This window comes from Gouania willdenowi, chromosome 1 (genome assembly GCF_900634775.1).
Source record: "Gouania willdenowi chromosome 1, fGouWil2.1, whole genome shotgun sequence".
NCBI lineage: Eukaryota > Metazoa > Chordata > Actinopteri > Blenniiformes > Gobiesocidae > Gouania > Gouania willdenowi.
In genome coordinates this window covers 21143225-21157133 of record NC_041044.1, presented here as the reverse complement: position 1 = coordinate 21157133, position 13909 = coordinate 21143225, and the positions used below count along the sequence as shown (strand labels likewise).

The window sequence follows — 13909 nt, the reverse complement described above, 5'->3', positions numbered from 1 at the left end:
ATGTGTATTTGCTATACTTATACTGTAAATCCACTTAGTAACAATTCGTTTATAATACGCATTTTAATATTCAAGCTTTAACATTTTACAGTGGACTTACCATGAGCAATGATTGAGTAAACTAAAGATTCCGGTGTCTGGTAAAGGATCCTGTAGGGAGCCATCCGAGCGCTGGAGTCCAAAACAACATCCAAAGTCCCAACCAGCAAACCTGCAAAATCCCAAAAATCAACACGTTTACATGGATTCCAAAAGCATCAAAATGACTGTATTCAAACAGCAAAGAAGACTGCTTCATCTGAACCCCAAAAAGATTTTGATGTTAACACATAACACAGAATTTAAACTCAAGAGGAAGAGAAAACAAACATTTCACTTTATCTGGTCTCTTTATGAGACACTGCACTAGAAATCACATTGACTGACGTCTGGGTTAATTCATGAAGGCTCCTTGGATGAAATTCCTATGTACTGTACAATTATATGACAAAATGAGTTCTCCAAGGTCACGTGACTTAAGGAAGTTCCTATTGTCAGTATAGCAGTATTTGATTAAATTGGGCATTTAGAGTTTGATATCTTGTGTAGAGTAGGACTTAATGGATACCATGATCTGTTTTTTGAGATTCTGGCAAGGTCAGAAAACTACAATGGGTGACAAAAGATTTAATTTCAAACAAACAATAAGAATAGATCAAAAACTAACAGTATCTAACAGTACCACAATAACAAACATGTGAACTCTTGACCCAATCCTGTGAAGCTTCCATCACTATCTGCCAGGATTGGGGTCAATTATAATTGTAATCGCGTAGTTGATGATTAATTACAATTATGGCGTAATTATAAATGCAATTTTAAAAAGCTGTTTCTGTCGTAATCATAATTAAATTGTAATTGAGTTTACATAATTGACTTTGTAACTGTAATTGCCATGAAAATTCCATTAAATTGTCAATTATAATTTAACGCAAAACCGTTGAACCATGTTACAGATCTATGTACAGTTCTACACATGTGTAGTTAATTATTAAAATGTGTTTTAATAATGTTACCAATTAAAAAATAAATAAATAAAGCGAAGGGTAAACTGACACAAAAACCTTTCAGATGTCTACAGCAAAAATATTAAAACCTATATTTTCATTGATTAGGAAGCCAAACAAGATAACCAATAGATAGGAAAGAAATGAGATGATAGATATTTGTTTTTAGTGTATTTTACAGCTGATTTAGGACCCGTTATCATCAGAGATGCCAACAGAAAGCTAACGCAAGAGGAAAGTTAACTTTGATTAGGTTATTTATTTCAGGTTCAGTAATTGTGATTCAATGTAATTGAAATTTAGTAATTGACAACGTAATTGTAATTGACTTTCTGAGGATAAAAAATAACTGTAATTGAATTGTGAATGGAAAAATGCTGGTCACTGTAATTGTAATTGAATTACAATTGAACATGGGTAATTGAAAACGTAACTGTAATTGAAAAATGCAATTGACGCCAACCCTGCTATCTGCTCAGTGTAAACCCAATTGACTTATTCAATTGACAGCTTCCGTACTCTTTGTTCTCCGCTCCAACGTATCCATTGTGGAAACTTTCAACGGAGGACAGGGTTCATCATTCTCAACCAACTCAGATGACCTTTGTGTTCAGACACATCAAGCAGCATAAACCTTTGTCACCCAAGAGGAGTTGCAACTTTACTGACTAATGCAGACCCAAAATGCTCCATAATAAAACTGTTTTAATGATATCCTGACACAGTTCTATAACATCAGGCTTTGGCCTTGCATTTTCAATGCAAAATGTATGAAATAAATAAAAAAAATTGTAAATGAATATGGAGAAAATAATCGGAAGTCTAACTTTGGAGTTAAAATCCAATTATTTAAAGGTTTACATCCCAGGATAAAGCTCATGCATGAATGGTTCCAGACGGGTTTTCTTTACAAAACCTTCTCTAGCAGCAGCGGTTTGATACAAATTATTTACATTTCTCAAATAACTTATGCTATTATAGGACATGAGCTATTTTTGTTCCACAGCTCATCAGAGCATGAGTCACACAGAGATGGAACAAGGAGTAAAGAGGAAAATGTAGGCAAAATGTTTTATTTTGGATTTCTTCCGCTTGGATTGTCCCTCTCTGAATATAATCTGTTTTACTTTACCCAACCTTATCAGCTCCATCAGACCTGTGTTCATTTCATAAATAAAAAAATTCTGCATCTAATCAGTGTGCAGTTAAAAGGACAAATGACTCATGTTTGTCATCATCATTTTCACAGAACTGAGCGATGGGATTTGATTTCTTTATTTTTGATCATTTACGACAACTTAAAAGCAGTTAAAAAAACAAAACAAAAACAAAACAGTAACTTGCATCTTTGAATTCTTAAGCGTCTTAGTTTACATGAGAGAAAATGACTCAGAAGAAGTAGAAGCTTATCTAAATCTACATCTTTCATTTTTTCTATACTTCTTAACTGAAATGTTAACATTGTCTAAAATCACTAACAGTTTCAAACCTGTAATGTGAATAAACAATCTATACCATTTAATACACACAAAATGTGCATGTTAAAAGCAGACCTGCTGTTGTTTACTGACGGTCCCCCTTTTTAAATAACTGTTTTAACTTCTTTCTTGACAACAACCAAAAAACAGCATCAAAATAGTTGAATTTGGCTAAAAGCATAGTTCAACAAATCGCCAGTGTTTGGTTGGTACTTTTTAAGTTTTGTCCACAAAGAGCCAACGTGCACTTCAGTTGCACTGAGGGTGAAAGGTTCGGTCCAAGAAATGAGGTTAATGCAGGAAACTCAAGCGTTACCACCTCCTTTCGTAGACCACTGTTTTAGCTAGGGATGTCCCGATACAACTTTTTCACTTCCAATACCGATATTGCAACCTTGAGTGTTGGTCAATACCGAAATATCAAAGATCTTAGATGCAGGTCGATAAAGTCCGATACTCATTTTCTGCTGATATCGGGCTGATATCTGACATTGGAGCGGGACACCCCGAGTTACAGCCACTTCAGAAAAGTCATTTGATCTGACCTTTGCTTTTTGTTCTGAGGACAAGGGGACACTTAATTGTAAATTAGCCATTTTTGTTATTCCTGTATCAATGGAGAATTAATTAAGCAACCCAACCAGAATGTGTCTCCTTAACCCTTCTCTAACTGCACTTGTCTCCGTCTGCAAAACACACATGCAAGTACCTGCTATTTTCTCTGCTGTATTGACAAACACCTCAAAGCACTCATATAGAAATCATGTGCTGCTTTGTGCTTGTTGTCTGTAAAACCAGGATACACTTATCGTTAGAGCAAAACAAATTGGTTTTGTTTTTCAGAGGAAGCACAGGGCAGTAAATGGGAAGCTTGACTCAGGGGCAAAAGGGAAAAAAGCAACATGACATCTTCCATTTATTTAAGTAAAATCCATCATGAGATCACAACACCTCCTGTGTCCTACGATTCAAACCAATGGTCTTCCCATGAAAACACTTGGGGGCAGATTCACTAAAGGTTTTGGGGTATTAAAAAATGTGCAAATGTCATTCCACGCGCTATTAAGGGGTACAAACCCCAGGGAATCAGGACTGCGCATCTTCTGTGCGTCACAATGCACACAGAAATCAGCTGCACTGAATGTTGACACAAAACAGAACGGAGATGGAAAAAATGGTCCAGTTAACCTTTCTAGTATGAGAAAAATATTTAAATAAAACTATAGTCAATATTAACAGCCACTGAATACGGAAATGCAGAGAAATGTATGTGTGAGGAGAGAAAAAGGTGTACACCCCAGGGCTCTACACTAACTTTTCCAGTGGTGGCACTGGTGCGACCAACTTTTTCAGCAGGTCGCACCAGCACAGAATTTGGTCGCACCCTTTTTTTTTTTTGAACGGGGGGTGGGGTGGGGGGGTACAGCATAGCCACGCATGCTGATGAATAGTTGACTTAACTGGCGTACTGTAGATTTGTATGAAGTAAAGTTTGACAATGACTTGATATTTGCAAAATGTTTTCAGGTTTTAGTGACAATATTACGTTTTTCTGCAACAAGCAGTGGCTGAAATAAATGGTAATTTATTTTATATCATTTTAAAAGAAGACGTAACAAAATGTTTTTTAAATAACAATAATGCATAACAACAGGTTACATGTATTCTGTTTTTTTCTTTTGCAGAAATGCTGTACTTGAATTAAGTTAACAGTAGCACAACTTAGCATCAGGATTGCTTCAACCCATGGAATTAAATTCAGAGGGTCCAGCTCAACTAAACCCTTCAGTTGTACAATAGTTTAAAAGTGTTGGGAACTGTTGAGATCAAACTGTTGTTTCTCCTGAGAGGAAAAAAAGTGCTTGTGTCAGCAGCTTGTTGTCTGAAACTCACAAAGGCTGCGTTTTCATGTTGCTTAAATGATCATCTTTCTACTCTGAGCCTGTCATAATCTTATCATTAGATCACCTTAAAAACATAAGCTTGTGGTATTTTATGTAATGGTTTATGTAATTGTTGTCAAATTCAATGCTTTTTGACAACATATCATCTGATGCTGAAAATCAGTTCCTGCTTTTGTGCCTCAACATGCCACAGCTCACAGTTCCCCTTGATGCTGCCACTTGGAGGTTTAGCAGCTGTTTACCATTCCTCTTGAAACACTCGCTGGATGTTTGCCAGCAGCCGCCATGGAGGCGTAGCCATCTTTCTGTTCAATATTCATGTTTAAAGGCAGAAATGTATAAATGCGTCGACTGGCTTCTGCTGCTTGGCTTTTCTTTATTGTGCAGGAAGAGCTTCAGGCCAGAGTCACGGCCAGCTGAATGTCAACTGGCACACATGCAAGTCAGCATGCTCAGCTTTTACATAAAAAAATGACATCATCCCTCACAGCACCTCTCAGCACACTTTGTGTTACCACAGCAAGGACTCGACAGACTAAGAGGAGGAACATGCAAATCTAACGGTCCACATTAAAGAAGGTCAGACCAAGTGCTATCATAGATGTGTCACTGATGAAGTGACAAAGTGGAGTCTTACAAAGATTTAGCTATTAAAACCTAAGTAGTAAGTCAGATCAAAACCACATGAAACAGTATAGCTTAATGGTGTCCAGCCAATATGTACAGTTATTTCTAGGGCTGTCACCTGAACATGTTAATTGTAATTAATTAATTACAGGGGGAAAAAAAGCCATTAATCGCATTTTTTTTGCACTCCAAACAGGACGGAACCTTTTTCATTTCAAGAGTTCTCGGTACCCATAATACTGATGCACAGAGCACAATACAAAAAGGGAGACTGCCAATCGTCTCAGCTTTGTTGGTGTTAAATTTGGCTTATAAAAACACCGAATGGAAAACAAAAGCCCAGTTGTGTGCAAATTGTGTCAGAAAGAGTTTGCCAATCACCTGAGCTTTTGCAGCCCCCGCAACCACCTCAATGCTAAACATGTAGCTGCTAGCACGGACACTCGGACAGTGTTAATATAGTATAATATATATTCTATATTAAACCGCAGTGTTGTTTTAGCTGTAAGATAGTTGGAGAAGGAGGAGCTCACATTCTCGTAGGCGTGTTAAGTGACATCACCTGCCAACGTGGGCAAAATCCAACTCACCTGTTTGGAGCTGACTTTTTACAAATTGAGGAAAAAGAACTTTTTCAACTTTGGCAAATTCTGAATGAGGCTATATGGATGTATACAACTGTAGCAAAACCATTATATATATATATATATATATATATATATATATATATATATATATATATATTTTTTTTTTTTTTTTTTTAATCACACCTCCCCTTTAATGCACTTGTTTTTTTTTTTGGAATGCATGTTTTGTTTTATTTGAAGGGCTAATATAAATGAAAAACTTTGTTGTGCTTTTTATGAAAAGCAAAGGCTACTGGAATATTTAAAAAAAAAAAAGTCAGAATATTCAATAAACATTTACTTTATTTAAAAAAACATGTCCAAAAATGTATTCTAGGCTAGTTATGCACTATTAAAAAAGATAGTGAAAAACTTAACAACCGCATTCAATATTCGCCTTCGGCCAAGCGTCTATATTTGATTCTGCTTCGGCCACAAATTTTAATTTCGGCGCATCCCTATTAATTACAGAGCATAATTAATTATTCACACACTTTTTTTAATCTCTTGACACCACTAGTTATTTCAACAACTTGGATAAGTCACAAACAAGTGTCAACAACCCACAAATGTTTTTGTTTTTTAAACCTTTAGGGTGAAATGTTTTCATGCAGCCACACAAGCCACTCTATTGTTTTTCTGACAATGAGAGGAAACGTGAACACCTGAAAAAACCTACGCAGGGTGCTCTCATCAAAGACAGGGGTGAAACCACAAACACTGAGATGGAGTGTTGCTAACCACTGCATCACCTAGCAGCCTGAGACTCTATTCAACCACACGAGCATTGAAATACTGTGCACTAGATACTGTAACCTGCATTTCACAAAGTAACAAACACGCTGGTGAAAAACAGATTCAGGAGCATCTGTAATCTAAATAATAGGCCACAGCAGCCTCACAAGTTTAAATGACCTTTACTTTAACATTTAAAGCTGATATTCCCCCTTCGGAAAATCCCCTACCATGGAAAATGAGTCTTATTTCCTGTCTCCATCATCCACAGATTCAGGAAAAATAAAAGGAAATGTTATCAAATACAGCCACGGATTTCTCTGAAAGTAAGAACCAGAAGGTTGTTTTGTCAGAGAGGGTTTTTCGTATCGCCCACTCTTCAGTCTCAGTGTTCTCAGTCTCAGTTCTGGGTGTAAAAACTCTGTGGGCAGTCACAGGAACAAACAGGAAAGCTCTATCAGGAACTGAAACAGGGACAATGAGGAGTTTCAGCTGTTTAAGACTGAAGCGAAGGTAAGAAGAAGTCTAAAACTATGTTGACTCATATATTTTTATGACAGTGACCTATCCATTGCCAATAGTGTCCTAATAACGAGGTTTAATCTAACGACTGAAACACTTAAGGATACTGTACTGGGGATATGAAATACAAATGAAATACACACCAGATAAAAACACTACTATTATTATTAATAATAACTTTAACATGCATGGCTAACAGTTCTCTTCTCAAAACCCACATTTATTTAGTGACTCAGATGAAGGTCATGTAGATCCATGAAACCGTTTGATAGGATGGTAGCAGGGTGGGAAAAATATTGATTTACGAGATTTTTTGTTTTTGTGACAATATTAAAACGTGATATTTCTCCCCACAATCGATTTTCTTTAAGATTTCTTTTTTTTTAACGAATAAACAAATGTCAGACCGACTGACTAGTATGAGGTAGGGATGCCTCGATACAACTTTTTCATTTCCAATACGATACCGATATTGCAGCTTTTGTGTACTGGTCGATACCCATACCGATACGATACGATATCAGCACAAATCATACATACTTTTATTACTTGTTTAGTAGTGTGGAATGTTAGAAAAGGCTTGATCAAGTGATGTCACTCAAACAGAGAACAATAGTCAGCAACAGTAGGTATGAGAAAAGCCGACCCATTTATTATTGACCAATTGGTTACATACACATTTTACCCTTCAACATATTATCTACAGTATTCTACAATTGAATAAATATAATATAATATATATTGATGATTTTAGATGCAGTCCGATGAAATCCGATAATCGTCTTCTGGCTGATATTGAACCGATATACGATATTAATATCGGGTCGGGACACCCTGAGTACAAGGTGTATGATTCAACTTTTGTTTTACTTTTATGATAAGAAATTAAAATTGCGATGATAGTTACAACTATGGAATCACAATAAGAAATCAGATTCAGTATTGACATCAAATGGAATCTGAACAACAGCATAAAGTCCCAGTCTAATGGTTTGGTTTATTGGTCAGTCGTGGTAAACACAGTCTACACTGATCAGACCAAGGGAAAAGGAACAGAAGCCTTAGCTTATGTTTACCCCCCCAGGTCGTGGTTAGTACCAGTTGGTGGCTCCACAACCAGGCTCCTGTTTGATGAGGGTCACGTCTACAACCTAGAAACATGAAACCATTTTCCTCAGAGGCCTCCTCCACATCTTATTTCCAAAACAAGAAGACAAACCCCATCAGGGATGAAGCACAATTTGCTAAACGAAGATCAAGTAACAGAGGAATTGTTTAGAGGTAAATCAGGACTTTGTATCTTCACACTTTGTACCTTAGCTCACTTAACTGACACCTGTCCACCTCATCCTGATGTTCCTGTTCCTCATGCAGCAGAAGGTTGGCAGGAGGAGAGGAGAGAACGACAGCAGGGAATGATTCAGCATGAACCAGTAACAGACCACACCAGGGTGCTTCATCTCAGACAAACATATCTGCTGTTATTGAGGCTTTGCAGTCATTACCAGCAGCACAACTGGAAACCACAATAGCCATTGTTTATGCTCTAATGGTTGTAATCTGATTATGTATGCAGGCCAGAGTATGAGGGGGCTTTTTTCAATAGTTTTTTTTAGGGTGAATATCAGTGTTGGGGTCAATTATAAACGTAATCGCGTGATTGATAATTAATTACAATTATAGCATTATTATCATTGTAATTGTGATTTTAAAAATCTGTTGCTGTCGTAATGGTAATTAAATTGTAATTGAGTTCAGATAGTTGACTTTGTAATTGTAATTGCCATGAAAAGTCAATAAAAATTGTCAATTATATTTTAACGCAAAACCGGGGAACCATGTTACAGTTTAATCTACAGTTCTACACATATGTAGTTAACAATTGTTACAATATGTTTCATATTAAGCTTCCCCACATTTTACCATTGAAAAAAAATGAAATCGAGGGGTATGTTGACACAAAAAAGGCTCAGACACCCACACCAAAAATATTAAAACCTATATTTTCATTGATGAGGAAGCCTAACAAGGCAACAAAGAGATAGGAAAGAAATTAGAGGATATATATTTGTGTTTAGTGTATTTTACAGCTAATTCATGAACTGTTATCAATAAGAGATGCTAACAGAAAGCTAACCCAAGAGGAAGGTTAACTTTTATTAAGTTATTTATTTCAGGCTCAGTAATTGTGATTAACTGTAATTGAACTTTAGTAATTGAGAACATAATTTTAATTTACATTCTGAGGATAAAAAAATAATAATTAAATTGTAATTGGAAAAATGCTGGTCACTGTAATTGTAATTGAACATGGGTAAAAGTAATTGCAACTGAAAAATGTAATTGATCCCAACCATGGTGAATATAATGTATTTTGATTTGTATTTTTGTGCGAGCCTGTAAAACAAAGTTTAGTTCAAAAGATGAGGAAAGTGACTGCATGTCGCCTGACAGCTGATCATGTGATCATCACATTGTTCCACCATGCGTGTACTGTTTACCAGGCGTTCTGTGCACACCTTTAAACCATCAGCACACATGTTGTAAACAGCATTAAAATAAACTGCAGTGCTCCATGACACTCACCCGCCAGTCCTCCGCCTCCATCCCCGTGGCCTTTCCGTTTCTGGAGGATGAAATACGGGTTGGCTCGCTCTGTGATCCACAACGCGCCCGCCAGCAGCACATCTTCGGGACTGATCCACATATTTATGCTTATTTAGGAAAACATCCAAATTGCTCCAAGGTTACTATCCTCAAAAACTGTCCAATAATGGAGCACAAATACGGACCCTGTAGCTTAATTAGTGCCTAGCGTTTGATCCCAAAGCGAAGCGTTGCTATGTTTAGCCCAGCTCGGCTCGGCCCGGCCTGGCATGGACCGTCTGTACCGTCTGTACCGTCCGTCCTGCAGCACAGAGGTCCGACCCCAGCAGTCCGTGTAGACCCAGTCCGTCCTGCAGCACCGGTCCTCCCAGTGTTTATGTGGGAACGGTTAGCAGAGCAGAGGCGGTCCGTGCCTCCGTCTGTCTTTGTTGTTGTTGTCAGTCCGCGGCAGGTGCGACCACGTCCGTCCGTCCGTCTGTTGGGTTAAACCCCAGCAGGGTTACGGTCTGTGACGTGGCCCAGCAACAACGATGTTTCACCGCGTATTGAAACGCAGAGACGACGGTTTTCTGAACAGCCGATAATACCGCAGCAGTCCTCCTCCTCCTCCTCCCCAGATGAAGAGTACGCACACGTCACGGAGAGCACGTCAGCGACAGAGAGAGTGTTTTCATTTCGTAATGGAGAACATAATTAACACATTTTATCCATTGTTTATCACACGGGCGACCGACTGATAAACAGTAAGTGTGTGGACTGAGAAGGGGGGCATCCAGGGCGAGTGGGAGTCATTTTGCGCATGCGCAACTCTCACCAACAGGGGAAAGGTCAATGAGTATAAACAAACCACAAACCAGGTTAAAATGTGGAGTAACTTTGGTCATATTGGGTTCATTCCAATAACCATTTTTTATTTTTATGTATGTATTTGTTTGTTTATTCATTCAATCATCTATCTATCTATCTATCTATCCATCCATCTTCTCCCACTTAGCCGTTTCCGGGTCGCGGGGGCAGCATCCTCAGTAGGGAGGCCCAGACTTCCCTCTCCCCGGCCACTTCCTCCAGCTCTTCCGGGTGGACCCCGAGACGTTCCCAGGCCAGCCGAGAAACATAGTCTCTCCAGCGTGTCCTGGGTCTTCCCCGGGGCCTCCTTCCGGAGGGACGTGTCCTGAACGCCTCACTAGGGAGGCCCCCTGAATGTCTCACTAGGGAGGCGTTCAGGGGGCATCCTAATTAGGTGCCCGAGCCACCTCATCTGGCTCTTCTCGATGTGGAGGAGCAGCGACTCTACTTTGAGCCCCTCCCCAATGACTGAGCTTCTCACCCTATCTCTAAGGGAGAGCCCAGCCACCCTATGGAGGAAACTCATTTCGGCCGCTTGTACTCGTGATCTTGTTCTTTCGGTCATGACCCAAAGTTCATGACCATAGGTGAGGGTTGGAACGTAGACCGACCTGTAAATCGAGAGCTTCGCTTTTTGGCTCAGCTCCCTTTTTACAATGACGGACCGGTGCAGACTCTGCATCACTGCAGACGCTGCACCAATCCGCCTGTCGATCTCTCGCTCCATCCTTCCCTCACTCGTGAACAAGACCCCGAGGTACTTGAACTCCTCCACCTGGGGCAGAACCTCATCTCCAACCCAGAGATAAAAGATAGGTAGATAGACTATCTACCTATCTCGGTTATCATGTAGGGTGTCCAATGCCATTAATCTGACGATACGATTCACAGTTTTCATGTCATGATACGATATATCCCGATACTAAATACATATATATTACGCTAATTAAAAATGTCACTTTTACAAGTAGAAAATGGTATGAAATATTATTTTTAAACTTGCGAGAAGAAGTAAATGGTAACTACCGTAACTGTAATTCAAGTACCAATATAAAAAACAAGTGGTATGTTTATCAAACTGTCAATTTACATTTTTTTAAAAAAGTTTCACTTTTGCTTCTACAAGAGATTCTGATTCTGTTTAGTTCTTAACTTCTTTTTTTTCCTTCCTATTTTATTTCTCATAAGTAACCACATACATCTATGAAAGTTCCCTGTATGTTTTATGAAAATAAAGTGCAATCAAATTCCAAGCTAAAATGTATTGAGGAGTGAGGAAGTTTAACAAGATCTTATGTAATTCACTGACACCTCATGACCGGTCATTTACGTGCTATGTTTTTTTTGTTCAAAATATGATTCAAAAAATTGATTTGGACATTTTTTGGATCGATGCGATAATTGCGCGGTGAAATATTGTGATATATCACCAAATCTATTTTTTCTTACACCCTTATATCAAGTTTTTCCATATAGTGAAAATTCACTATTTTGCTCTATTCAGGTGTTTATTAAAACAAACATACACAGGTTTTTTTTTTTTTCAACTTTTGGACTTTTTTTTGTGTATTTGTTTATGTGGATTGACTTACACAATAGAGGAACTAACCCACAAAGCACAAGACTGCTGGAAACTTAAAGTTCCCTTTTAACTATCAGAGTAGTTTGAAATCTTGTTTTTCAAACAATTTTTGTTCGATATGAAGCAGTTACAGTTGTTAAATTATGCATAAACAACAATATGTGTGATCATTTGAACTAAAACAAAATGTGCTTATGACTGGTGGCACAAGGAAATGTTTTATTCCACAAAAAAGATCTCTGGCCAAGAAAGTTTGAGGTAGAACTTTTCTTCTTCTCCTGATCAAGAATCCTTGTTTTTTTTTTTCTGTAGCTTTTGATAAAGAAGTAAAAAAAAAAAAAAAGATAATTGATTTTTTGTTTACCTCAGCTCTTCACAACGAAAGACAAAAGGTCAATCTGATAGCGTTGCTTATACTAAAGTATCTTAATATATTCATTGTTTGCACTGATGTCCCCGTTTAGAATAGAATATGATATATTTTATTGTCATTGTACAGTTGTACAACCAGATTTGAGAGTTTAGCTTCCAGCATTTCACATTGCACACTATATTAATCAAGGAAATACTTAAACCTAATGACCTTTAAACCTAAACATCAATAAATCGATAGATTACCTGACCTTATTATGAAAGACGTGTACACACAGATATCTTTATCAAGGCTTATATTATTGTCATTATCGTCGTTTCTAGTGTATGAACCAAAAGCAATTGATTTAGTGTCCTCTAAACAGTTTTTTATCTTTTTGCGACGCTTCTAGGCAATACATTTACTGCAAGTAGAAAGTCTGTCGATGAGAATTATGCCTTATTTGTACGAAACTGAGTGGCGTGTGTGGGGTTTTTCTTTTTGCCATCAGTGGGGATCCACCATCGTGTCATGTCTAACTTCCCACACATTATTAGCTCATTTATTACCATGCTCCACAATGACAGACTAACTTCAAACTCACTCAAAAAGAGAGAGAGGAAGAAAAGCCTGACTGGTTGTAGCACTTCTCTCAGCTGTCAACAAATAGTTTAAATCAACTTTTATCACAGTTTTAGTCATTTGGTATCAAATTTGAACTTTAGGGAAAATGTTTGAAACAAATCTGTTGCTTAGAAGCATTACCATTTTTTTTATTTTTTTTATTACATGCCAACATTATAGTTATATTGAAATGTAATATGTAAAATATTATAATGTATCAAAAACAATAACACTATGTAAAATGTTGTTTTATTCTATTCTTTTTTTAAAAAACCCTTTTACATGATTCACTAATTGGCTGGTTGTTTACAGACTTTCCCTTGGGGTAGACCACAGCGTTCTGACTCTCCCACATGAGTTTCTGTTGCAAAGGCAGGGAAAGAAATGACTCATACGTTTGTCCCCACACAAGCAGGGTGCTCTGTAGACATGTGTTGGTGGAGATGGCATGAGCATCATTGTTCTTACTGTCCTGGTTTGTATTTCAGTGGTGCTATTTAAAGCTCAGATCAAAACCCCGGTTATGATCTTCAAGCCTACGTATCTCCTCAGAGTAGTTTTACCATTTGACTTTTTCACTGGAGCAGTTCTCAACTTCTGTCAGTGATTTATCCCTTTTTAAGCTCAAATATTTGACTGGAAATGTAAAAAAAAAATGAATTAAATAATGTCAAGTTGGCAGCATTGAAACAGGTACTGCTGTGACAGCTGTCCTATACCACTGTTGTGTTGGGTTACATTACACTACATTAAAATTATATCATGTAGAAAGTACAGTGTGTAAAGTAACATGCGTTGGTTCTTTTTTAAGATGTCAAAAGCCTAACCAGAAATGGGAAGACCTTGAAATAAGATGGATTTGAACAATGGGGAATTGCAAATAATGTATTGATCACATGAGATGACTGCATGGTTTTGTGGGGTGACATAGGAGCCACCCCAACAGGGGGATTGAGGGAT

At 37.7% G+C, this 13909-nt stretch overlaps 1 protein-coding gene and 1 long non-coding RNA gene across 2 annotated transcripts in view; one reads left to right on the top strand and one right to left on the bottom strand.

Moving 5' to 3' along the window:
* The window catches only part of tbc1d9 (TBC1 domain family, member 9 (with GRAM domain)), a 36858-nt gene extending 26552 nt beyond the window's left edge, over positions 1-10306 (bottom strand). The window contains exons 1-2 of the mRNA XM_028443485.1: positions 9525-10306; positions 101-211 (exon numbers count right to left, since the gene is read on the bottom strand). Coding sequence (XP_028299286.1) covers positions 101-211; positions 9525-9645 — 232 coding nt within the window. The 5' untranslated portion in view covers positions 9646-10306. The remainder of the gene's footprint in view (positions 1-100; positions 212-9524) is intronic.
* Positions 6816-8456, top strand: LOC114461435 (uncharacterized). Its single transcript, XR_003673838.1, has 3 exons — positions 6816-6929; positions 8023-8219; positions 8313-8456. It is a non-coding gene; the product is annotated as an uncharacterized LOC114461435 (long non-coding RNA).
* Positions 10307-13909: the final 3603 nt, after the last annotated feature.